This window comes from Phoxinus phoxinus (genome assembly GCF_949152265.1).
Source record: "Phoxinus phoxinus genome assembly, chromosome: 11".
Taxonomy (NCBI): Eukaryota; Metazoa; Chordata; class Actinopteri; order Cypriniformes; family Leuciscidae; genus Phoxinus; species Phoxinus phoxinus.
In genome coordinates this window covers 24,336,877-24,362,946 of record NC_136886.1, presented here as the reverse complement: position 1 = coordinate 24,362,946, position 26,070 = coordinate 24,336,877, and the positions used below count along the sequence as shown (strand labels likewise).

At 38.9% G+C, this 26,070-nt stretch overlaps 1 protein-coding gene across 1 annotated transcript; it reads left to right on the top strand.

Moving 5' to 3' along the window:
• Window positions 1-5,825: 5,825 nt before the first annotated feature.
• Window positions 5,826-22,053, top strand: aldh1l1 (aldehyde dehydrogenase 1 family, member L1). The gene is made up of 23 exons (XM_079629077.1): window positions 5,826-5,957; window positions 8,221-8,366; window positions 9,066-9,300; window positions 9,836-10,001; window positions 10,191-10,292; window positions 10,401-10,490; window positions 10,593-10,733; window positions 11,971-12,096; window positions 12,277-12,368; window positions 12,497-12,644; window positions 12,890-13,009; window positions 13,097-13,224; window positions 13,743-13,893; window positions 19,071-19,141; window positions 19,276-19,381; window positions 19,474-19,561; window positions 19,748-19,841; window positions 20,115-20,214; window positions 20,335-20,433; window positions 20,728-20,893; window positions 20,973-21,075; window positions 21,275-21,474; window positions 21,561-22,053. The coding sequence occupies exons 2-23, from the start codon at window positions 8,237-8,239 to the stop codon at window positions 21,614-21,616; spliced, it is 2,712 nt and encodes a 903-aa protein (XP_079485203.1). The 5' UTR covers window positions 5,826-5,957; window positions 8,221-8,236; the 3' UTR covers window positions 21,617-22,053.
• The last annotated feature ends 4,017 nt before the right edge of the window (window positions 22,054-26,070 follow it).

The window sequence follows — 26,070 nt, the reverse complement described above, 5'->3', positions numbered from 1 at the left end:
CTCAAACAAGATTATAAAGACAGAGATCAAAAGCTATAAGCAAAACAGAGAAACAAAAAAGCAACAAGGATACTCTGATACTAGGAAAGATCAATAAAAAAAACTAGATTACACGCATGGCACAACAATATTTTCAAGAGCACAAACTGGAAAAGACCACAAAGTACATACACAAAACAAACCATAATATAGCTGCAAGCAGCGATTACGGGCCCAAGCCGGTGGCACCGCCACCCTGGTGCCTTTAGTTACACTAAAGGCACCGGGCTGGCGCTGCCACCGGCTTGGGCCCTCCATCGCTGCTTGCAGCTATATTTATTTATATATATATATATATATATATATATATATATATATATATATATATATATATATATATATATATATATATATATATATATATAAAGCCGCCACCCCGTTGCCTTTCGGGTTCCTGTGCACGACGGGCAATAACGTAACCCCGCTTTGACTGTCGAGAAGAAGTCTGCTTTAGAGCTTGTATCAGTGTGAGTCTTTCTGCTCCCCTCCAAACACACACAGAAAAGGGGGGGGGGGGGCTGTCTGTGTGTGTGCCCTCCCTCCCTCCCCTCCCCCCCACTCCACACACACACACACACACACACACACACACACACACACACACACACACACACACACACAGAGAATGGCAGGGGGAACTCTGTCAGAGAGAGACAAAACCACATTCAAACCAAAATATCTGACTTCCTGTTGGTCGGAGCTAATGACTGTAAATGAGAAAGTTGTCCGGATCGATAAGCACAATATACAGACCGAGTTTTGTGACTGTAGGTAAAAATAACCCACCCACTTTAGTCAAAAGTATCTTGAAAGTAACACACTTCCTGCTGCCAGTTGGTGGCGCTATAACTTTGACTCACAATAGTCACATCCATGTGATCGCCCTCTTACAACAAACACACTGCTGAAGTTTCATCCAGATCAATTAATGTATGAAGACGTTATAACACATTGTGTTTTTCTTTTCTCGCCATAACTTCGTTTCCTCGCCACGGCCAAACCGTTCGAGATATCAAAAATCCGTCCGCAATTTAGCGTCCTCAATGTCTTGACTTCATGCTGACCGAGTTTGGTGGCGATAGGATAATTTTTCTTGGAGGAGTATATCAAATTCCAGGGGCATGCATTTTCATACAGCCCATAATAGCCGACTTCCTGTTGGACTGGTGTAAAACTTAGAGCACGAAAGTTGTTCGGCCCGATTAAATCTATATGTGTACCGAGTTTCATATTATTACATGCAAACGTGTTTGATATATGGACCAAGTTTTTCGGACCACGTTCAAGGGGGCGCTGTTGAGCTCCCCTGCCACGCCCGGGTACCAGCTTCAGCCCAGCCCTGATGGCCGCAGATTCTGACCTGTGTGCAAAGTTTCAAGAGTTTTCGAGCACGTTAAGGGCCCCAAAAGTGCCCGAGAAGTCCCACACAGCAGAGAAAGGGTTAAAATAAAGCCCCCCTCCTCTCTCACACACACAGACACTGAGAGAGACTGGCAAAATTCCCATCAAATCACATTCAAACCAAAATATCTGACTTCCTGTTGGTCGGAGCTAATGACTGTAAATTAGAAAGTTGTCCGGCTCGGGGAGATAAATATAAATACCGATTTTTGTTACTGTAGGTAAAACTAATACCCCATTTTTTACTAAAGGTGGCGCTACTGAGCCCCTCCACCGCGCCCGTTTCTGAAACTTCACACATGCCTAGTACCTAATAAATCTGATATGCATGTTGAGTTTCATGCAATTTGAAGCATGTTAAGAGCCTCAAATGCACCCAAAAAGAATATAAAAGTTTAAAGCGTTGCCATGGCAACAGTATTTAAGATATCAATAATTCTTTCACAGGTCTACATCTGCCGTGTGTTTACATTATACACATAAAGTTTGAAGCAAATCGGGTAAAAATAAGAGGGTGAATTCAAAGCATTTTGAAAGTGACACACTTCCTGCTGCCAGTTGGTGGCGCTATAACTTTGACTCACAATAGTCACATCCATGTGATCGGCCTCTTACAACGAACACACTGCTGAAGTTTCATCAAGATCAATTAATGTATGAGGATGTTATAACACACTTCCTGTTTCCAATATTCGCCATAAATTCGTTTCCTCGCCACGGCCAAACCGTTCGAGATATCAAAAATCCCCTGGCAATTTTTCATCCTCCATGTCTTGACTTCATGCACACCGAGTTTCGTGGTGATTGGTTGAATCGTCTAGGAGGAGTATTTTAAATTCCATTGCATGTGTTTTTTAAACTACTCCAAATAGCCGACTTCCTGTTGGGCTGGGGTAAAAAGTCAGAGCACGAAGGATATATGAACCGATGAGATCTATAAGTGTACCGAGTTTCATATTATTCCACGCAAGCGTGTTTGATTTATGGACCAAGTTTTCGGACCCCGTTCCAGGGGGCGCTGTCGAGCCCCCCTGCCACGCCCGGGTACCAGCTTCAGTCCGGCTCTAATGGCCGCGGGTTCTGACATTTGTGCAAAGTTTCAAGAGTTTTTGAGCATGTTAAGAGACCCAAAAGTGCCCGAATAGTCGTAAGAAAAATAATAATAATAATAATAATAATAATAATAATAATAATAATAATAATAATAATAATAATAATAATAATCCGAAGGAAAACAATAGGGCCTTCGCCTTTTCAAGGCTTGGGCCCTAAATATACAATATAAAGGGACCAGAGCACATGAGGATCAGGTGAGCACAGTTAGTGAAGCGTGGACTAAACAAGGGGGCATGGTAACAGGAAACATGGAGGTGGGACATGGGGGACATGGTAAACCAAGACCAAGAAAGAGCCGTGCTCAAACACAAGACAAACATAGAAACATGAAACCAAGACAACACAGACAAGGCTGCTAGGGCAGAACCCTGGCAGATAGTTGCCTATTAAACAGATTTATTGGCAGTGGACACACTTAATACATTTCTAAACTTATTTAACTTCTTATGCAAGATCGCTCAAATAATCTAAACTGGAAGTGTGCATTGTGTCACTGCGTCATCTGCTCACTGATTTAAATGGGATTGCATTTGCTGTATACAGTGCCCTTCAATAATACAGGTATGTATGAACAAAACGGGCTATGGAAAAATTTATTCGCCGTTTACTCATTGGGTCACAAAAATCTAATCTCTGTAACATTTTACAGTGTCCTTGTTATACGTTACATGTTATTATAGTAAATTACTTTAAATTGTGCATAATTACATGCCACTAACCCTAAACCACACCCTAATCCTATAATTGCATGTAGTTAATTATTATTACTTAAATGTATAATTATAATGTAACACGGACACCTTAACCTTAACTGTCACCGTCCCGTATACGGGACGCCTATAAATTTACTTCACAATTATTATTAAAACCTAATCTAATCATGACAAACTATATTATCATTGGAAAGGTTTAAGACTCCTAAATAGATATTTTAGCACTGTTTTTTGTTACAAAAATGTAGGAACAGTAATAGATACATTTCTGACAAGAGTGCGCCTCAAAAAGTACATCATAACAGGAGTTCTGACCTTTGTCACAAAAAGTAGATGCACCCACTTTTAACAATTGAAACTTTGGTTTTCATGCTAAAAGTTCATAATAAAACATATAATCTAGTATTTGTCAATACAAAATTATAAAATAATATTATCCTCTAAAAAGTATAACATATATTATCCTCTAAAATATAATATTATCTTTTTTTATCACCTTTTTTATTACATCACATTTTTTAGTAGTTATCATAAATTATGTATCATTTGAAAGCTTACAAACTCAGAATTCATCCTGTGAAAACCTTTTTGAAATTGGACATTGCGTTACCATAGAAACGGTACTCTAAATTATTTTATCTGGCTCCTCCCCTTTTGGGCATCATCATGTTTCATAATTTATGATCAAAACCTTTTCTAATCTTGACAAAACACATTTTGTCAGTAAGGTCTGAGTCTCAAGGTTCCATATTTCGTAACAGAAGTGATATTTGGACAGAAATGTATTAATTTGTTACAGCAGAATCATGCATACAATTAAATTAAATGGAACGTATATCACCCGGTGGGTTCTTTTGGTATTACGCCTAAACAAAATCTCATGGGAACTTCAATTTTTGTGATATCAACTTCAAATTTGGAACACAACTTAGTTAGATATATGGCTTTAATTTTATAGTAAAAAATGTTTTGTAAAATATATATTTTATATAAAATAAAAAATATGAAGTACTGTATATTTGATTTACTGTACATTTAATCTTCCATAACTTTTTCATAATACATTTTTTTTAAGTGCTTTCACTTCAGCAATAATCTGCTGAGTATTTTCTTTAAAACAAGACTCAGGTCTATATTCCAAAGCATTCTTGAATTACAACCATTTAAGTTTGAATAGTGCATTTTAATGTCCACTCTCAAAAAGGGGGGTGACAGTTAAATGGTTTTTAAAATGAAGTGTAGCCTAACCCAGTAAAACAATTGCAAGAAATGTTTTTTTATCGTAAAACAATTTTTTAATATATATATATATATATATATATATATATATATATATATATAAATATATATATATATATATATATATATATATATATATATATATATATATATATATATATATATATGCCTCAATTATTGGCACTCTTTCATTTAATACTTTGTGCAGCCTCCCTGCAAAATTACAGCTCTGAATCTTCTCCTAGATCTGAGACCATTTCTGCGTGCAGAACTTTCCAGATGCTTCATAGTCCAGAAATGTGTACTCTCCTCATAAGCTCACCCACACAGGTTTTATGGGGTTCAGGTCAGGAGACTGGGATGACCATGGCAAAACCTTGATTCTGTGGTCAGTGAACCATTTTTATGTTGATTTTGATGTGTGCTTTGGATCATTGTCACTCTGGAAGATCAAACCACGATCCAGTTTAAGCTTCCTGACACGTGATGGTGTTGATGCATCATGCCATGTATTCTATGTTTTTGATTTGAATTTTGATTTAATTTTGATTGAGCCCATGATGTCATGTATTCTAAGTTGTACTTATGTGCCATCTGATCACAGTTTTGGAGACTTAAACCATTGTATCGGGCCAATAAAACATCTCATTGATAACATCTCATTTGATTTGTTCTCTGTAATCAATCAAGTGAACTTTTAAAAAATATATACAATATAAATAAGAATATGAAGAATATGTCAGTTACAGTTGTACTCAAGCATTTCAAGGTAATCTATTCATTGACACACATGGTTTGGAGGGGATTTTTTTTTTATTAACCAAATTTTTTTATTTTTTTATGCTATTAGGCCTATATAATAGCTTACATAATTTTATACAATAATTTTAGACAAGCTGTGTAGTCTATTTTCCCAAAACAAAGTTACATAAAATGGCAATATTGCAGACATATTACATAACTTCTTTGTAATTTGAGTGTTCTGCTCTTCAGGAAATCTCACGTTATCACATAATATGCAATATTTGACTAAAATACTACAGAATCAAGAATTTCCTCATCCAAGGCTTGTTAAATTGCCAGGTCTGAATCACTGCCCAGACAGATAGTCAGGTCAATAAACTTTATACAGTCAAGTTGAGCTATAGGCTATAGCCTATTTTGGCCCTTAAATTCAGGCTACATTTTATTGCTAGGCTATTATAATCTGGCTTATTCTTATAAAAACACACAAAAGCTTGCATTCTTGTCATGTTTTTTATTCACAAAGATTTCACCATATCCTTCTATAACTGTGGAAGCGGAAACTTTCGGTTCCTCCCCCTTGCGGTTGTAATAACGCTATTGGTAGTCTGATCGCTGGCCTCTTGCAAATAAGCAGCAACAGGGTCTGCTGAATCCTCCTTTCTTGCAGTTGCAGAGGAACAACTCTGATCTGGACGTGCAAAGGTATGATACGATTAATATCTAGTACATGTAGACTACAGTGTTTGCAATGACACATTCCCTTGACAAAGGACACACTCTCGTTTCGTGTCGTGTAGTCGTAAACTAGTTGCCTTAGCGAAATGTGTTGTGCATGATACAATCTGTGTAAATAAGGGGAGAGATTTGCATGATCGCACTTATGAGTTATGAATGTGTTAGCAAAACTTGAATCAATAGTTTATTTCCTTGAAAATAATTGTGACTTTAATTGTGGAAGAGCTGATGAATAAATCTGAATGAAATGGCTTCACGTTTTCATTTTTATATTGTTTTGGTGGGCGTATCGAGTTGATCGAACTTTGTTTGACCCTGCATGGTCATTCTTGGGTTACATTATCCCTATAACTTTTCCGTTGGTCACTCACTACGCTTTGATATATATATTTAGTTATTGTGTTTTTTTGCCCTGACTCACTTTTAAATACTTATTCTGATTGGAATGCTCTTTCATGGTGTAGTAATTTGAACGAGTCGAATCTTTATTTGAACCAGTTATTTTCAGTAGCCTACACCAGTTGAACCGGTTTCACAATTTGAGTCGTTCGTTTCGAGTCTACAAAACGAATCAGTTCGAATTGTCGAACCATGACAATGATAGAAGATTTAATCCCCCATTTTGTCAATTGGGCATATAGAAAAAGTAATACAAAAGTATAGAAGTTAAAGAAAAAATAGTAATAGTCTTAATGTAAGATTTCAATAATGCCCTTACATCAGTCCTATGAATGGCCTACATTAATAAATAAGAATCATTATTCTGCACCCCCCACCCCCCCACCCCAATGGCTACTTGATGCACAAGATTGATTAACATGCTGAACTGAAGGACCCCTTTATCATCAGTTTGTCATTCACAAACAAATCTATTTGTTTGCCCGTATCTTTGAAGTCCCACAGAATCAATTACATCTTTTAACAACCAAATTCTTATATCATAGTTATTTTATGTCATCATGATAATATATATCACAATAGAGTTATTTTTGCTGGAAATAAGGCTGTTACAATACCAAATACAAAATACAAATAAAAGTTTGCATTTCTATTTCTGGGTGTAATAGCTGGACATTTTAGTGCTATATATTATTTCACTAGTTCGCCTGCCCATTCAGCCTTAAAGGTTAATAGTAAACTAACTTGGCTTGCTTTCCTTGGAGGAGGCTCGAACCCGAGGCTCGGCTTGAGCCCCCAAATGTATTTTTGTGAAAGCTAGCAACACTAGCTAAGTGAATTCCCTATTCACACTTTGCTCATTATTACCAACACAAACACTAATTCACTAAGCAACAGTTTTGGAAGGTTCTGCTTTGAGCAGAGTAAAGTGGTAGGCCAGACTACCTGACTTTCCCTTGAACATGGTCTTGCATAACAAGGGTAGCCTTGTGAAGCTCTCAAACATTTACATTTAGTCATTCCAAAGTGAATTGACAAGCAATAGGCTACATCATAAGAACCAACTATATTTTCAAAGTTCTAAATTACAAGTTTTGATACCCGTCATGTACGTCTAGAAGGTCCAACACATCTGATAGTTTTAAACTGTGTAATAATAAACAATTGATAACTAGGATTAACAGCCAAAACCTGTGTTTTCAACTGAAACACTGTGTTATACTACCGGTCACAATTGTGACCGTTAACAAATTTACGTGTCTTACGAGCAAAATATATATGCAGGAGTATAATTCTCAAAATATATCAGTAGTAGACCCTTTAAAGAATATATGTACAAAATTTGATAGTTCTATCTTTTAATTAAGGTGTTTTATATACTACTTTTTATAGTAGTGTGAGGAAGACATCTTCTTCTAGATGTGCAAGCAGAAAATAAACTGATCTAGTCATGTGACCTTTCACACCAGTCACATGACATTTATACATTTTAATCAAAACAATCTATTTTTTCTTTTAAAAGTTGAATTTCTTGCCCAAAGCCAATAACAACACTTTTAGAGCTTCCAGAAATAAGAAAAAATATGCGGTCACAATTGTGACCGGTGGGATTAAACGGACAGAGAAGTAAACAAGCAAGAGAAGTAGAATGCAGAAAGTTTTTTTCTTAAAAAAAAGTTATATGAAGTAAATTTGTTTCAATTAACTGCTTGCGGAAGAGGTCTTCAAACTATTTTATAATGTATTCTAATATGCTACTATTTGTAGTAATGATAATATTTTATAGTTGTAGTATGACTAGTCAATATAATGTGTGTTCCTTTTATTTAAGATATCAGTGAATATCTATGATGAAGATTTCCGTGATTGGCCAGAGTCTCTTTGGGCAAGAAGTGTATAAAGAACTGAAGAAGGACGGCCACACAATTGTTGGTGTGTTCACCATTCCTGACAAAGATGGAAAAGTGGATCCACTTGGTAAGTCTCTCATTCTCTTTATTTCATGTAACTTCATGTGACTGTTAAGGACTGTTGTTGACACCAACACAAACATTCCCCATGAAAATTTGGTGAGCTTTTCACATGTGATTTGTTCAGACCAAAAAAATGGACCGTAACGACACTCTTATGTAACAACAATGGCCCTGCTTTTGCACCAAACATTCTTGGTCTGAACAGGCTTTTATTATATTGTCCTTTTCATTTATGATATAAAAAATATATATAAATACTCATTTTGATATTTTTGTGGGGCAAAAAGTAGGATATGTCTGGGTGATAAAAAAAAAGAATTGGTAATTAAAAGAATGACAATATTTAAAAAAAACATCATGTGGTGTTGCCAACATGTAGAAAACATGCAGTAGAAAACTCACGATGTGTCAAGGTCAATAATAAGTCTCTTGAAATATAAAATAATTTGACCTATATGATGACAGGGTTATTTCAGGTTGTTAAATGTCATGTCTTGTGATATTTATGAATTAAAGCAAGGCTATAGAACTTTGGACTCTCTATCGCCATCTGTGGTTGAAATATAAAATTGCATGTTTCTTGCAGAGAGTTCTTTTGAAGTTGGTTTTGCTTCGGCACTGTTCTTTTTGCGCATATGAATCTGATGGTTTGGGGAAACTTCATGGTTACACAAATTAAACTAAATCTTTAAACTTTCTCCAGCGACCGAGGCCGAGAAAGATGGCGTGCCAGTGTTCAAGTTTCCCCGCTGGAGGCTGAAGGGAAAGGCCATCACAGAGGTGGTGGATCAGTATAAGGCAGTTGGTGCTGAACTGAATGTTCTACCTTTCTGCTCTCAGTTCATCCCTATGGAAGTGATAGATCATCCAAAGCACGGCTCCATAATTTATCATCCCTCCTTGCTACCCAGACACAGAGGTGCCTCTGCCATTAACTGGTCAGTATGTGTGCGTGTTCTCTTCATGTTTTTTAAGAGAGTGTGGTAACTATAATTAGAAGTATGATAGTAAGATCTAATGAGAGGCAGGTGGGTATAACATAAGTAGGCTATTGGTGTGTTTTTACTGTCTGCTTTTAGCATCAACACTACTATTACAGTTGCAATTGTCTCTTTTTTTTTTTTTTTACATTCTTGTTCTTGAAAGAATTTATTTCACAAAATATATCCAGTGCATTGCATCATCATCAATTTTTCTGGACTATATTCCCAGGAAAGAGAGAGTAAAATTTTTAAAAGCATGTATCTCCCGAAAGTAAACTTTGTTGACTCTTAGAATGTTTAGACTAAAAACAATAAAACGTTAATTTTGAATATATGGAAATTTAGCTTTAGCTTCAGAAGACGTATTTTGTAGCGCTTTAGTCATGTTATATTTTGGTAATAAACGGCATGAGGGTGTAATATAAATTATGTAAAAATGTGTTCTTTTAACATAATTTCCTCTTTGTTATTTTGTATGTATTTCTCTAAGGACTCTGATTCATGGTGATAAGAAGGGTGGGTTTACTGTGTTCTGGGCAGATGATGGACTGGACACAGGACCAATTCTTTTGCAAAGAGAATGCGATGTTGAGCCGAACGACAATGTAAACAGCATCTACAAACGCTTCCTGTTCCCAGAGGGAGTCAAAGGCATGGTGTGGATTATTGCAGATACATCTACAGCCTCATATTGCAAAATATAATTTGCTATCCATTAAGTTAAAACAGCATATCAGTCATTGTTTTAATGTAGGAACAGCAGGATTTGAAGTCCAGAAAGTAGTCTGATGTAGTTGTTGTATATGCACTTTTGGATTCTTATGTGTGTTTTTGTTTTACTGTAGGTGGAGGCAGTCAGGTTAATCGCAGCGGGTAAAGCTCTGAGAATCAAGCAACCCGAGGAAGGAGCCACATATGAGTGTATTCAGAAGAAAGAAAATTCAAAGGTGGAGTTTCTCCAGCACTGCACAACAGTCAATATATAGATGTATAGCTTGTTTGATTCTAAGTGTTGTACACAACATTTCAACAACCGTCTATGGTTGGGTGCATAGATTGACTGGAACCAGCCAGCAGAAGCCATTCATAACTGGATCAGAGGGAATGACAGAGTCCCTGGAGCCTGGGCAGAGATTGACAGCAAAGTGAGTGTTTTAACTAACTGTTGAGCACGCACAACAGCACAGCAGACATGTAGTAGACACTCTTAGTCAAATGCTACAGTGTTGTTTTCGTTCTTCTGGTAGAATGTGTCATTTTATGGATCAACACTGTTGGAAAATGACCATTCTTCCAGCAATGGTCAACCTCTGGAAATCCCTGGAGCAAGTCGACCCGGTCAGGTTACCAAAAGTGGCCTTGTTCTCTTTGGGAACGATGGCAAAACGGTAAGGACTTGGAGAAACTTTATGCTTTTAAATTTGCTGTAAAAATGTCATTGTGAAAGGACTGGCGAAACCTTAAACATACATAATGACTATTTCTTTCTTCTACTGTGCACAAAAGAAGATATTGTGAAGAATGTTGGTAACCAAAAAGTTTTGGTGACATATGACTTCCATTGTATGGACAAAAAAAGACATTTCCCAAATTATTTTTTTCCATCTTCTACACAAGAAGGAAAGTCATAAAGGTTGGAATCAGCTTTTATTTATTTTTGGAATAGAGTTTTTTTTTTTTATTGTTTTTTTTTTTTTTTTTGGGTGAACTATCCCTTTAAGTGCAAGCTGCAATCGTCACGGGCTCACGGCCCAAGCACATGTAAAGAGACCACGATTAAGATATACGAATTCAAAAGAATATATCCTGTTGATGCTGTGGATAAAATTGCTTCAGTGTCAGATGTCAACTTCTTTGAGCACAGTTGCAAAATAGGTTTTTCTTAAGATATAGCCCCCAGCATCAGAAGCATTTTCAATGTAACATGCTAGACAGAAGTCTCAATGTTTCAGCATGTCACCATGAAAAATTGTCACCACAGCTGAAAAATGAATTAGATCACATCTTAGAAATTAAGTACCAAATCAAAATGTCTTTGATACGTTTTTGTCATGAGGGTCTCTAGAAGATCTGTACCAAATTGTGTGTGAACTGGACAAGCGGCCTAGGAATACTTTTGAAAAAGTAATTTTTGGGGGGAAATAAAAAAATATACAGATTAAATATATTTTATAGTTGAGAATGAAATCTGAGCTATACATTTCTTTTTGTCCTAAGGCAAGGATTCAGCAGAATTCTAGCCCACATGTTAATGGGCATAAATGTAAATGTACTTGGGGCCCTAAAACCTTAAAGGGATGTTTCACCCAAAACTGTCATTATTTATGCACCTTTGTTGTTCCAAACCTATATTACTTTCTTTCTTCTGTGGAGGAGCACAATGATATTTTGAAGATTGTTTAAACTTTTTGACAATACTATGAAAGTGAGATGTTGTTGTTTTATTAAACGTAAGAAGAAGGTTTCCCCATGTATTTTACACCTTTGATAGTGAACCAATGCAATATGGACTAGTGTGAATACTGTATGTTGAACACCATTTATTCTATTTTTTTTCTGAGGTTGTAGATGCGTGTGAATGTGTATTTATACATAAAGTGTGTTTGTACTTATGTATGCATTTAGTTGCTTGTGAAGAACCTGCAGTTTCAGGATGGGAAGATGATTGCAGCGTCACAGTATTTTAAAGCTGGTGTCAGTTCCACTGTGGAGCTTTCTGAGGATGAAAAACAATTTGCTGAGCAGATGAGGGTACATTTTTTGTCATTAGTCACCATAATATTATTTTTTTGTGTGTGCGTGTCTGCATGTTACAAACCTTGTACCCATATTAAATACTAATAGTTTTGTTTTTGTTTTGTTTTTTACATTCTGAAAGATAACGTGTTGAAGACAGAAGACTCATGTAGTATTTATTGCATTTTTATCCAGGAGGTGTGGAAGAGTATTTTGACTAATGTAGAGAAGATTGAAGACACTACTGAATTCTTTAAGTCTGGTGCTGCTTCGATGGATGTAGTCAGGTAATTATGTGAGCATGTATCATTTTCTAATTCTGATGATATATAATGCATGTAAATATACATTATTTTCCTCACTTTTCCCTTTATAGAATTCAAATATTTTTTTTCTTCTTATTTTCATACTGTAGGCTGGTGGAAGAGGTGAAGTTAAGGGCGAAACAGTTGCAGTTGCAGAATGAGGACGTTTACATGGCAGCAAGCTTTCAAGAGTTCATTCAAATGTGTGTGAGGAAGCTGAGAGGAGAGGATGAGGAAGACGAGTTCAACGTAGACTATGTTAGTATTGCTCCTGTTAAATGGATAGTAGTTTAAACTTAACTTGAGATTATACTAATAAATGGTCTGTGCCACTCAGTTGCATTTATTAGCTCTAGAATTGCCATAGTTATCCAAGTTTGAGTAGAGCGATCAAAAGAACCATAACTGATTTAATGAGTCAATCACAGTATACAGTTTTTTTTTGTTAAATGTGTATTTCTAATTTTGTACTTTCTATTCAAGTATCTGCATGTCTTTTGTAGGTAGAAAAAAATCTGAACAATATGACAATCCGAATCCCTCACCAGCTTTTCATAAATGGCGAGTTTGTAGATGCTGAAGGGGGAAAGACCTATAAGACCATTAACCCCACCGATGGACAGGTACACAATGGACACAAACTTTTCCACTCTTAATCTATCTGCATTATCTTTTCCACATGCTCAATTTCAGCTTGTGTTTGTGTGTAGGCAATCTGTGATGTGTCCTTAGCTCAGATCTCTGATGTGGAAAAGGCAGTGGCTGCAGCTAAAGAAGCATTTGATGAGGGAGAGTGGGGCAAGATGAACCCCAGAGACAGAGGCAAACTACTCTACAAGTACATAATTAATTGCATTTTATATTTTAACACTGCAGTTTAAACATTGGTTTCGTTACCCAAAACGTTCATCATTTACAGAATTTAAGTAGTAAATGACAAATAATTCCTAATCGTCATTTTGACAGAAATGGTAAACGCATGATAAACATTCAAGCTTAGCCCATCAAGATATGTATGAGTTTGTTTCTCTTTATTTGGGTTTTTATTTCCAAACCAATTCTGTTGCACTTAATTTCATTTGCATTTATGTTTATAGAACTCAGATCATTTTTGCTCAGTCCATGCTAACAAAAAGTTATAAAATTATTAAAAGCTTTTTGCAAGATTAAACTGTTCTCTTATAATTTATCAAGAAATTTAACAAAGATGACAACAGAAAGGAAATATACAACTACCCTACCGGTATACATGATGGATGATGATTATTTGTCTCTGCAAGCGATACACATGTTATTAAAGTGTCTACAACAGATCGGTCTGAAAATAACTGTGTAGTGTATGTGGGCATTCTCCAGACTGGCTGATCTGATGGAGCAGCATCAGGAAGAGCTGGCCACTATTGAATCCATAGACTCTGGAGCAGTCTATACTCTTGCCCTCAAAACACACATTGGAATGTCTATCCAGACATTCAGATACTTTGCTGGGTGGTGTGACAAGATTCAGGTTTGCTTGTGTCTGTTTATATTATTTATTAGAATATTTATTTATCAGCCATCAGTTTTAATGTATGCCACAGTGTCATATTTAGGATATTCTGTTATAAGTAGCCTATATATTCTGTTTTTTCAAGATTTAGTTACCTTGTTTAAAGATTTTTTTGCAAAGGATAATAAGAGGGGCCTTAAAGGAACACTTCACCTCTGGAAAGATGAATGTGTATTTAAAATGGGTCATTTATGTAGAAGAAATGTGAAATTATTTTTGAATTTGGAGCCTTCTAGACTGAGAAAAGCCAGAAAATGTATTTTTGGCTTATGGGGATGAAAGACAACAACTCCCAGAATGCACTTGCTTCGCTGCCCTAGGAGGCCACGCCTACCGGTAAGAGATCGCAGTAAACAACACAGCTATGCTAACGTTACTAGTGAGTCTCCGTGAGTCTGCCCAGTATTTTGATGTCGCCCAAAATGTCCAGGATTCGGCTTTTGCGTTCTACAGTCGCCATTCCTCATGTTTACTGTGACGAGCAGAAACGAGACTGACGGCCGCGGAGAACGATGCGAGCCCGGTGGCGTGATTACTGATGAGTGGCGCCGGCGCCTGTGAGACGCACCGGTCTCGTATCTCTCACGGAGGAGCGGGAATTTTCCTAGCAATGTTAAAACGCACATCAAACGATCACTTGTTTAGCGTTCATGTAAACACTACATTCAGATTCACCAATCGGAATGAATTCAGTTAACGTTAGATTGAAACAAAAGGTGTGCATGTAAACTATGAATGCGACTGCAGAAAGCAAAAGCCGAATCCTGGACATTTTGGACGATCTCGACGGCCGGACATGTACGGGAAAAAGAGGATGGTCACCGCTACTACTCAGCTTTCTCCACAGAATAAGAAACTTTTAGCTTAGCTTCCAAATAAAGAATGGCTGACACTATATGTACATTCTGTGAGTGAGATCCCTCTATGGATGGGTTGAAAACATGCGGAACAGCGCCTTCTACTGGATAAATGATGAGCTAGTGTTTGTAGTCTTACCCTTATTCAAAGAAATTTGACTTCCTGCTTTTTATGACGCAAATTGACGATTTTTGCGTCATAAAAAGCAGGAAGTGGAACACTTAAATCCTTATTTCTCCCATCTCAGGGGAAAATAAGGGAATAAACCATGACCATTCGAAAATGTGACTGGGTTTCTAAAGATACAAAGTCTAATGCAAATGGGTGAAGTGTTCCTTTAAAGGGCACCTATTATGCCCCTTTTCACAACATGTAAAATAAGTCTTGTATGAGAGTGTGTATGTGAAGTTTTAGCTCAAAATACCCCACAGATAATTTTTTACAGCATGTTTAAATTGTCATTTTTGGGGGGCTGAGAAAAACGCTCCGTTTTAGTGTGTCTCCTTTAAAAGTTAATCCACGCACAGGGGGAGGAGCCTAACCAGCTCACACTCAGAGCCATGGCAATCTCAGCTCACAGAAAGATGATAATATCAAAACAGAAACTCACAGTAACGCCGTTTGAGTCGGACAATAATGCCCACAGAGCTAGAGAATATATGCCGAATAGAGATAGAACAGGTATGTTTATTTTAATTACGTTTATAACTTATTTGCCATCTGCTCCACTATTAATACAAGCCTGCTGTAGTAGACCCCGTCTGAATGATGACCAAAATATACTGATGAGTTCAATTAAGTTTATTGTACATCACACAAAAGATGAAGCGTTAGTTTTACTGCAGAAAATCACTAAGAATAAACACAGTATAAGAAGTGCGCATTAAGTCTTATCCATAAACTCTCTCTCTCTCTCTCCTTTTCATTATCATGGAACATAACGTTACACATAACGTAACAGTACCGTAACGTTACACATAACGTTAGTGGGTGCTTTATAAACTGGTAAACTGTATATCTGTAAAACGACTCTGAGCTCGAGCTGTCATAAAGTGCTCGCTCTCACTTTAATTTCTGCCAGTAACGTTAGTCCTGTCGCTCCGGAGACTGTAAGCTGGATCACGAGAGCAGTTGCACTGATCAATTCTTGAGTAACAACGAGCAAATGAAGACTGCCAAACAAAACACCTCAATCGCTTTCGGAGACATTCTACAGCTGCTCCAGCGTCAAAACAATGGCAGACTGTGTCCAGCTCACTCAGGGCGGGTCTATGCTCAAACTGCAGTGTCAATCAACAGTCGTGGGCGGGGCTTGCGCAATTCTACGTCACATGTTCTGACCACCCCCTCGTTCTGAGACAGTGCTTATGATTTATGGGGATTTAAAAAAAAAAACACTGGTTGGATTTTTATCATTATAGGGTGGTTGTGTACACACACTGCCAACACACATTTATGTTCAAACACCATGTAAAAGTGCAATATGTGCCCTTTAAATCTTTAAAGATAAATTCCAGGTTTAGTATCGATTACCACAAAAATGGTCCCTCGTTTTGGTTTACAGTGAGCACTTACAATGAAACTGAGACCACTTTGGCGATTTATATATGACACCACCGACATGTTGTCCGTGCGGACTAAGACATGGTGTCCTTTGAAGTTTGACAGAAATGCTTTCAGGGCCAAACAAACTGCTTTCATTTCCAGACAGTTGATATGTAAGATATGTTCGACCAGAGGCCGGAGACAAGCTTGCCCTCGTGCAGCGCTCCCCAACCTAGGTTTTACGAAAACCTCTTTCCTCCTGGAGGCCACCCCCATGGCCACGCCCTCGTGGTACCAGTCCTGAGCCCACCAGGGAATCAGGGTCCGTAAACAACCGTGATTCACTGTAATGTGCAGGCTCTCCGACTGCCATGCATGGTCTGGCACACGGCGTTTGAGCCAGTGCTGGAGTGGACGCTATGCAGTAATACGGAGTACTGGTGATGCGTCTGCCATGAGACCGAGAAGTTCCTGAAACTTTCTGAGGGTTGTGAATGCGCCTGCTTTGAAGGAGGCTGTCAGCTGTCAACAGGAGGGGCGTAGCCGTCTTTGGAGAGAGCTAGCCGCGTCTGCAGCACAGAGACAGGCATAGAGCCACCGGCAGAGAGTGCAGTTTCAGCATGGGCGGTTCCCAGGCATTTGACGCACTCCGTGTGCCCATCGGCCTCGTGCAGATGGCATCCGCATGTGGAGCGAGGCATTTGTAACAACGCTCGCGAAATTGCTCGTTTAGACTGTATGTGTGCACACAGTAATAGTAGCAGAAAGGATTTAGCGTTGATCGCCGGATGGCCGCAGGAGAACGGCGTCAGGAGAGAAGCGGCTTCCTGGTGAGTGAAGACGCTGCCTGCTGTGTGATGGCTCGTTCTAGCAGAGAAGGCTTGTTTCCAAGGCGATTGCTTCAGAGGAGACGGGGACGTGAAGTGTCACTGAAGTAGAGAAAATCTGCTATAATGGCGGATTTGGGCTCCTTTTATAGGCACAGCCACACCCATTTTTGCGGTCTCTGACGTGTGTTGGCGTGCTGATATCCGATTGGCGCACACGTCTCGCCATTGGATGTGCAGTTGCCGCAGCACAGCAGCCTATGAGTGAGCCAGACACTCACTGTGCTCTCTGTGCAGCTGCAATGTGTTTTTACAAAAAAGCTTCAATAATCTGAGGAAAGGAGTTTCCCCACTGCGTATAGCTACGCAATACGAGTGACCGTTCTCGAAAGGGAACATGAATTTAGTGTGGAAAAAATTTACTTAGTAACCTTTTCTGTGTAAGGTTAGATTTATTTTTCATACTAACAAAATAATACCCTAAAATGACTGTATAAATGACGAGAATAACTTTACAGCTCAAATAATACACAAGTTTTAAAAGAAGAATCAACGTTCAAGTGGTTTTAGAAACTACCGTATTGCCTGGTTTCACAGACAAGGCTTAAACTTAGTCCCAGACTAAAATGCATGTTTGAGCTGTTTTAACTGAAAGTAACTTGCACTGACACATCTTAAAATATGTCAGTGCCATTGTTTTGTCTCAAGATGCACACCAGTAATGTTTTTTTTTCTAAGGCGCATTTATAAAAGCTACTTAATGTCCTAATAGAACTAAGGCCTAATCCTGGCTTAATCTAAGCCCTGTCTGTGAAACCAGGCCTACAAGTATCACATTTAGTCATGGCCAGATGGTTTGAGAGTCAGACTGGTAACCCAAAGGTTGCGGGTTCAATTCTCGATTCTGTTAATTCAGCCTAACTTGTATTGAACCCAGAGGATTAGTTTCACCAAAAATGTAAACACTGTCATTATTTACTCACCTACAAGTTGTTCCAAACCTGTATTAATTTTTTTTCTTCTGCTTAACACAAAATAATATATTTTAAAGAATGTCAGTAACCAAACAGTTGATGGGCCCCATTGACTTCCATAGTATTTTTTATACTACAGATAGAGGACAGTCTGAACTGTCACCTTTTTTTTCCTTCTGATTCCTTGGCTCATGACGATTCGATTGCAAATTAATATGACGTCATTTGAATTTTGTGAAAAACCTGCTTTTTCAAACTCCTCCTAGGCCGTTGCTCCGATTTTTACGAAAATTTAACCAGACCATCTTCAGACCATGGCGACAAAACTATGGAATTCAAATTGATTCGGCAAACAGTTCTCGAATAATGCGCGAACGAATTCGATGAAGTACCCGCCAAATTGGACATGAGGCTATATCTCCGCAGCGCTTTAACGTATTCTGACCAAACTTTCGTAATCGCCACCTATTGGTCAAACGTGATAAAACATTAAATCACATTATTAGTGATTGTATTTGATTTTTCAGGTATTTTGCCTAAAATCATCTTAATATGCTCATTGTTGCCGTTGGTCTGATGCTCCCAGCCATGCAGTAGTGACTTGTCGTGCCTTCTTTGTGCTCGGCCCCTTTAATGACTCCTTGCAGCTATATTCTTCAAAATATTTTCTTTTGTGTTCAGCAGAAGAGAGAAATTCATACAGGTTTGAAACGACTTGAGGGTGAGTAAATGACAGAATTTTCATTTTTGGGTGAACTATCCCTTTAATATAAGGTAGCTATTATCCCAGAACAAAACTGAAAAAAAAATACTTTTGTTATTATACAGTATATGATTGGAAACTACTGTTTTAGTAACATTTTTAAAAATGTATCAAAATAATGAACCTATTCTGGTGTGTGTCTGAAAGATCTATATTTTTTCTCCACAGGGCTGCACTATTCCTATCAACCAGGCTCGGCCTAATCGAAACCTTACCTTCACCAAGAAAGAGCCAATTGGGTAAAATCAACCCTCCCTATAAAAATGAAAACTCACACTCCAACCTCACCATGAAAAGTCACCTTAAATGCTATGTATTTTTTATATCTGGATAGAATGTTGAGAATATTTAGCTCTTGCTTGTTTATGTTCAGTTTGTGTGCCATTGTCATTCCATGGAATTATCCATTAATGATGCTGGCATGGAAGACTGCAGCCTGCCTGGCAGCTGGAAACACTGTGGTGCTCAAACCTGCACAGGTAAAAATTGGAGTTAATGCTAAACAAACATGCACAAGCAATGTTTGGAACAGAAATGAAGAATTGTGTGTTGTTTCTGTGTTGAATTCTAGGTCACACCTTTGACTGCTCTCAAGTTTGCCGAATTAACTGCACTGGCAAAGTTTCCAAAGGGCGTGGTGAACATACTACCAGGATCCGGTGCATATACATGCAAAGCATACACAACAAAGTTCATATACTGATATACTTTTTTTGTATGTCATTCAGTATCACTATTGTAAATGCTTGGCGCATTTAATTTTTTTGAGTGAATTTGGCTGTTTTTAAGGCTGTCTGCTTATATATATATATGAATCGAATATTTATTGAATATGTCAATTTTAGGGTCTGTGGTTGGTCAGCGGCTGTCTGACCACCCTGATGTTCGAAAACTGGGTTTCACCGGCTCCACTGAGATTGGCAAACAGATAATGAAAAGGTGAATGAGCATCTCTTTTTAAAAGGTTGTGACTCTTCTTTTCTTTTCAGAGTTTTGTAGATTTTGTCTTGATGCCACATTTGGGCCACAAATTGAAAATAGTGGCACATATTTTAATCTAGTTATTCTAATCATATTTTAATCTTAATAACTCTGAATAAATTATACAAACACATTCAATATTATTTTTACAGCATTTTTTTCATTTAAGGTAATTACAAATAGGGTTTAAATAAAAGTTGGGAATCCTAAAAATGCTTGTCTATCTTGTAGCTGTGCAGTCAGCAATGTGAAGAAGGTTTCACTTGAGCTAGGAGGGAAATCTCCTCTCATCATCTTTAATGACTGTGATCTGGACAAGGCTGTCAGAATGGTTTGTTCACCTCAGTACCATGAACGCATGATCATATTAAAAATACATTCTTTGTTTATCGAAGTCATGTTGTAATCTCAGACATGTTATGTACCCTCCACACACACTTCTTGTCTACAGGGTATGAGCTCTGTGTTCTTTAATAAGGGAGAGAACTGCATTGCAGCAGGGAGACTGTTCATTGAGGAATCTATCCATGACACTTTTGTGGAGAGAGTGGTAAGGAATACACATAAATGAAGATGTAATAGCCTCTTAAGCTGAATGTCTATTTTCACATATATTCCTTTTGATTCCTTACCTACAACTGAATCATAGTTATGCTGATATATAGTCATAACACACTCTTGTCACTGTGATATGGCTTTAATATTATATCTGAAGTATAGTCATACAATCTGGATGAGTGGTGAAACCTCTTAATATAATTTAACCAAGATAATTATTTGTGATGACTTCATAACTCACCATTTTATAATTAAAAACTCATATCATATAACTACATCTATGTAGGTTAGTGAAATAAAGAAGATGAAGATTGGTGATCCACTAGACCGTTCCACAGACCACGGCCCACAGAACCACAAAGCCCATCTGGACAAACTAGTGGAATACTGTGAAAAAGGGGTCAAAGAAGGAGCAAGATTAGTGTGTGGAGGGAAACAAGTAGACCGTCCAGGTGAGGGGAGTGTGAGCATTTGCATTAGTCTTAGTGGGAAAGAAAAGTGCAAAGTTGCTTACGCTTTCCATCTCTATAGGGTTCTTCTTTGAACCAACTGTTTTCAGTGATGTGCAGGATCACATGTATATTGCTGTTGAGGAGTCCTTTGGGCCCGTCATGATCATCTCCAAATTCAATGGGTTGGTAAAAACAAGCTACTTTTACCTCTAAAATGCTGATTGTCTCACACCAGTCAATCTATATAAACTCAGCTTCCAGCAATGATTAATGATTTGTAGTGGATTTAACTGTATGCATCATGCTTTTTTTATTTGAATTGTAACAACATGACAAAAAGCAACATTGTTAACTGCCTTTTCCCCAATGTCCCTCATTCAGAGATGTTGACAACGTACTGCAGAGGGCTAATACTACAGAATATGGTTTAGCATCAGGTGTGTTTACACGCGACATCAGCAAGGCTCTGTATGTGAGTGAAAAACTTCAAGCCGGCACGGTGTTTATCAACACTTACAACAAGACAGACGTGGCAGCTCCTTTTGGTGGCTTCAAACAGTCTGGCTTTGGCAAAGATTTGGGTAAGATTGTGTGAATGATATAATTGTTTTGATACATTTGAGTACCGGTAGGTATTTCTTTTTAACTGTGTATTTCTCCCCAACAGGTCAAGAAGCTCTGAATGAGTATCTGAAGACTAAGTGTGTCACCATTGAATACTAACTGATAAAATACTGGACATATACTGCACAAAAAAGATGATTGCATTTTAGTGCTCTAAAGTGGATTTTTGTCTCATAGTTTTACATGGTACCTGTAAATGTCTAACTGTACATAAGCTCAGAGAAAGTGATTTCCGTACAGAAGACTTTTTTTCACTTATTATGATATATCACTTTGTCATTTGTTGTGATATAGTTTGTAATAGGTTAAAATACTGTGAAATAATGCTTGACTAGCCATCAAAACAATTTCAGGTAAACATCTGACACTGTTATTTACTGCACTGATACTGTTTAATTGTTTTAAAGATTTCATATTGATCTAAATAAGTGTATTTTATCCTTTAGAAACCAGACCTCCACCATTGTTTTGTCTTCTTTCTAAACATTTTCCAAGCATGTGCCACAAAATAATTAAATCTGTCCAGTATTGTCTTATTACATTGTTTTGAGTGTTTTATTAATGTGCATTTGTGATAAAAAAATATGTACTGTGTAACAGAGCCAGATCCAACATCACGATAACCTAGTTTTCATTTTAACAGTATTTGAGCAATTTGTCAAAGATTCATTATTTTTCTTGACTATTGGTTATTCAAAGTAAAAGTTATTACACTGTCACAAAGATATGGTTATTATAATTTTTCAAATAAATATTTAGAAGTTATTTGAGAATTGACAATTTATCTACCATTTTCATACTAGAATTAACATATTGTTGTAAACAGAATTTAGAGTGTGGAGTGTATTATTTTAGTATTGGTAACGCAGTTCAAATGTTATGGGAAGTTCATTCATTCAGGCCCTTAGCGTCGATGACGACGATTGGCATGGCGCTTCAGTCTTCTACTGTTAAGAAAGTCTGTGTACTGCTGCTGGCAAGATCTTTTGGCACCAGATCTAATGGTGGCGTGCCACATTGCTCGGTCACCAGCAAGCGTTTCCCAGGTTTCGCTAGGAAAGCCGAACGACTGAAGGTCACGCTTCAGGACATCCTTGTACCGGAGCTTCGGCCGGCCGACTGGGCGTGGGGCATCAGCAATTTCGCCATACCGAATTGCTTTCGGTAATCGGTTTTCATCCATGCGGTAGGTGTGGCCAGCCCATAGTAAGCGACATAGTGTAAAGGTCTGTGCTCTTAGTCGTGGAAAGGATAGCCGAATTTGAAACATGATCCTTCCAAGTTATGCCAATAATTGAGCGCAGACAACGAAATTTAAAAGTGTTCAGACGTTGTTCATGTCTGCTATAGGTGCACCAAGTTTCACTGCCGTACAGGAGAGTGCTGAGAATACAGGCCTCGTAAACTTTGATTTTTAGGTGGAGAGACAGTGAATTGTTCTTCCATACTCTCTCACTAAGCCTGCCGAAGGTTGTTGATGCTTTCCCAATACGGATGTCCAATTCGCAGTCTAGACTGTTGGAGGCTGATCTTCAATCCAAACTCCTCACAAGCAGCAGCAAAGGAGTAGCACATAGCCTGCAGATCAGTCTCAGAGTTGGCAATGAAGGCGGCATCATCTGCATATAGGAGTTCCCGGATATGGATGCGGTTGATCTTTGTTTTTGCGCGTAATCTTGCCAGGTTGAAGAGATTGCCAGAGCTACGTGTGTGAAGTAACACTCCAGATGGAACAGGGAAAGCTTGGCGCAAGACAGCGGAAAAGAATGTTAAGAGTGAATGAAGAGAGTTGGAGCTAGTACACAACCTTGCTTCACACCACAGAAAATTTAAAATTCCTTAGAGCGAGAGCCCTCAAACTGTATTGTTGCCTTCATATGATCATGAAATTCTTGTATGATTTTCAGGAGTTGGGTGGACAGCCCAGTTGACGGAGGATGGTAAACAGGCCGAACCTGCTGACGTAGTCAAAGGCCTTAGTCAGATCGACAAAGACTGCATACAGAGGCCGACCTTGCTCAATGTATTTCTCTTGGATTTGGCGAACTGAGAAAATCATGTCTATGGTAGAGCGACCGGGACGGAAGCCGCATTGGCTCTCCGGGAGTATCCTGTTTGCAATGACCTGTATGCGTGGGAGGGTGAGGCGGGCAAAGACCTTGCCAGGCTGGGAGAGAAGGGCTATACCCCGGTAGTTGTTACAGTCACAGCGATCCCCTTTGTTCTTATACAGAGTAACTGTGTTAGTGCTACGTAATTCATCGGGGATGTTGCCTTCATTTCAGCAGGTTGAGAAGAGGTGATGGAGTTCCACGGCAAGTGTGTTGCCACCGCTTAAGATGATTTCAGGTGGAAGCCCATCCGCACCAGGGGCTTTGTTGTTCTTCAGGAGGCTGATGTTTTTTTTAACCTCATTTAGAGTGATGTTGTCAAGCTCGAGCTGGATTGGGAGTTGGGGAACAGCAGATACTATAGCAGCTTCACTAGCTGTTACAGGCTCAGCATACAGTGAGCTGTAGTGTTCCACCCAGCGATTGAGCTGATCGTCAAGGTTTGTGAGTATTTCTCCTGTTGAGGATCGTAGAGGGGAGGACTTCTTCACAGGAGGTCCTAGAGCTTGCTTTAGCCCCTGGTACATACCACCAGTATTACCGGTAGCAGAGCAATGTTCTACACGTCTGCAGATGCTTTCCCAGTAGAGGTGTTTTACCTCCCGTGTTAGGCAATGCACCTCTGAGCGGGTCTGCTTCCAATGAGCAATGGTACGAGGGGAGGAGTCTTGTTTGACAGCCAATCGTGCCGCACGCTTATCTGCAAGAGATGGTAGGAGAGTGTATGCATGACACCTAAACCAGTCAGGCTGTTTTTGAGTACGTCTGCCGAAGCTGGAGAGTGCGCAATCCCTAACTATGTTACGAAAACGCAGCCAGGCCGATGTAGCATCCTGGGTGGGGGCAGACAGAACAAAATTGGCTTGCAGCGAAGCCTGAAACTAACAACTAAACAACTAAACGCAGTTGGGAGGCAGTAGCAGGATGACGACCGGGCCTAGAACGCGAGCCCTGCCGAGCAACGACAGTACCCCTGCTTGCAGGGGGCTCCCGAGTTGCCAGTCGCTGAGAGTTTTTTCCAGACAATTCCATCGTAGTTGCTTGAAACGTTAAGCTCCGGGGCAAGAAGTTAGTGGATAAATGCATGCCCAGAACAAAGCATCCACCTCTGGACCCAGCACTGCAAGCGCCAGCGGAGCACAAATGTGCGACTGCTGGAGAAGTGATAGGTTGCCCCGCAGTACCCGCTAACTGGGTGTTGATCCCTGACCGTTGATCGTAAGATGGTACTTCCGCTCAGTTATCTGCCATGGGTGACCGGTAGCTGAATCCTTCGGCTGCACTCACACCATGACTGCCAACTCCTGCTGCCAAGATGGCATATTGCTATTTAACCCATAGCTGGAAAAGAAGTAGTGCAGCCTAGTGGAACTATGGCTTAACCCATAGTTATGGGAAGGAGGAGGCGAGAACCGGCGAACATTCAAATATTTTAATAAATAAATAAACCAATATAAAAATGAAAGTATAAGCCAGCAGCCCCTTGCGGACGACTGCTGGCCACACAAAACAGAAACATAAAATCAGGCCTGTTCCTCTCTCGATCTCGCTCCCCCTACAGTTAGACATTTACAGGTACCATGTAAAACTATGAGACAAAAAAAAAATCCACTTTAGAGCACTAAAATGCAATCATCTTTTTTGTGCAGTATATGTCCAGTATTTTATCAGTTAGTATTCAATGGTGACACACTTAGTCTTCAGATACTCATTCAGAGCTTCTTGACCTGTTGGGGAGAAATACACAGTTAAAAAGAAATACCTACCGGTACTCATGCTTCCGCTCCTCCGTGAGAGATATGAGACCTGCGGTGTCCTCCCACGGCCCTCGACCTCGTCCTGCTCGCCACAGTATTATTTTTGTATTATTATTCTAAGCTCCAAAACTAATTTTTACTAACTATATAGTAATGAAGCAGCTTCATTAAAACCTTGAACCGGAAGTTGCAACTAACTTGTTGGACCCTTTTCACAGACTCTGATGACACGTTTTAACGGTCATCAGCATAGTAATTTCTTCAAGTTTTTTCACACACAAACACATTTGCACTCACATTCACACCTATACTATACAATTTAGAGTCTAATACACATATGCTGCATGTCTTTGGATTGTTTGGGAAATTGGAGCACACAGAAGAGGAGCTGAGCGAAGCCCGGAGTCAGCGGTGGTCTAGCAATAGTGGTGAAGGGACTACGTCTCCGTTCCCTCCTTCAGGGAACGAGGGTTGCATACGCAACCGAGACGTTCCCTTTCAGTCGTTCAAGTTCGACGTAGTCGACGTAGACTAAATGGAATCACCATTGAAACGGCATTAGTGCTTTGGATAACACTGGGAAAGCGTGCCCTTTCGATGGAAGGATGGACGCTACGGAAGCCACATCCAGCCCGCAAGGAGGTAGTATGTGGAGGATACACATATGGACTGGGCGTTACCGGGA

What these genes read in the sequence shown, in the direction of transcription:
- aldh1l1 (XM_079629077.1), top strand. Translation starts at nt 8,237, where the DNA reads ATGATGAAGATTTCCGTGATTGGCCAGAGTCTCTTTGGGCAAGAAGTG. An exon ending in TTGGGAACGATGGCAAAACG is followed by an intron (nt 10,734 to 11,970) that starts GTAAGGACTTGG and finishes GTATGCATTTAG; the next exon opens with TTGCTTGTGAAGAACCTGCA. An exon ending in TGGCTTTGGCAAAGATTTGG is followed by an intron (nt 21,475 to 21,560) that starts GTAAGATTGTGT and finishes TCTCCCCAACAG; the next exon opens with GTCAAGAAGCTCTGAATGAG.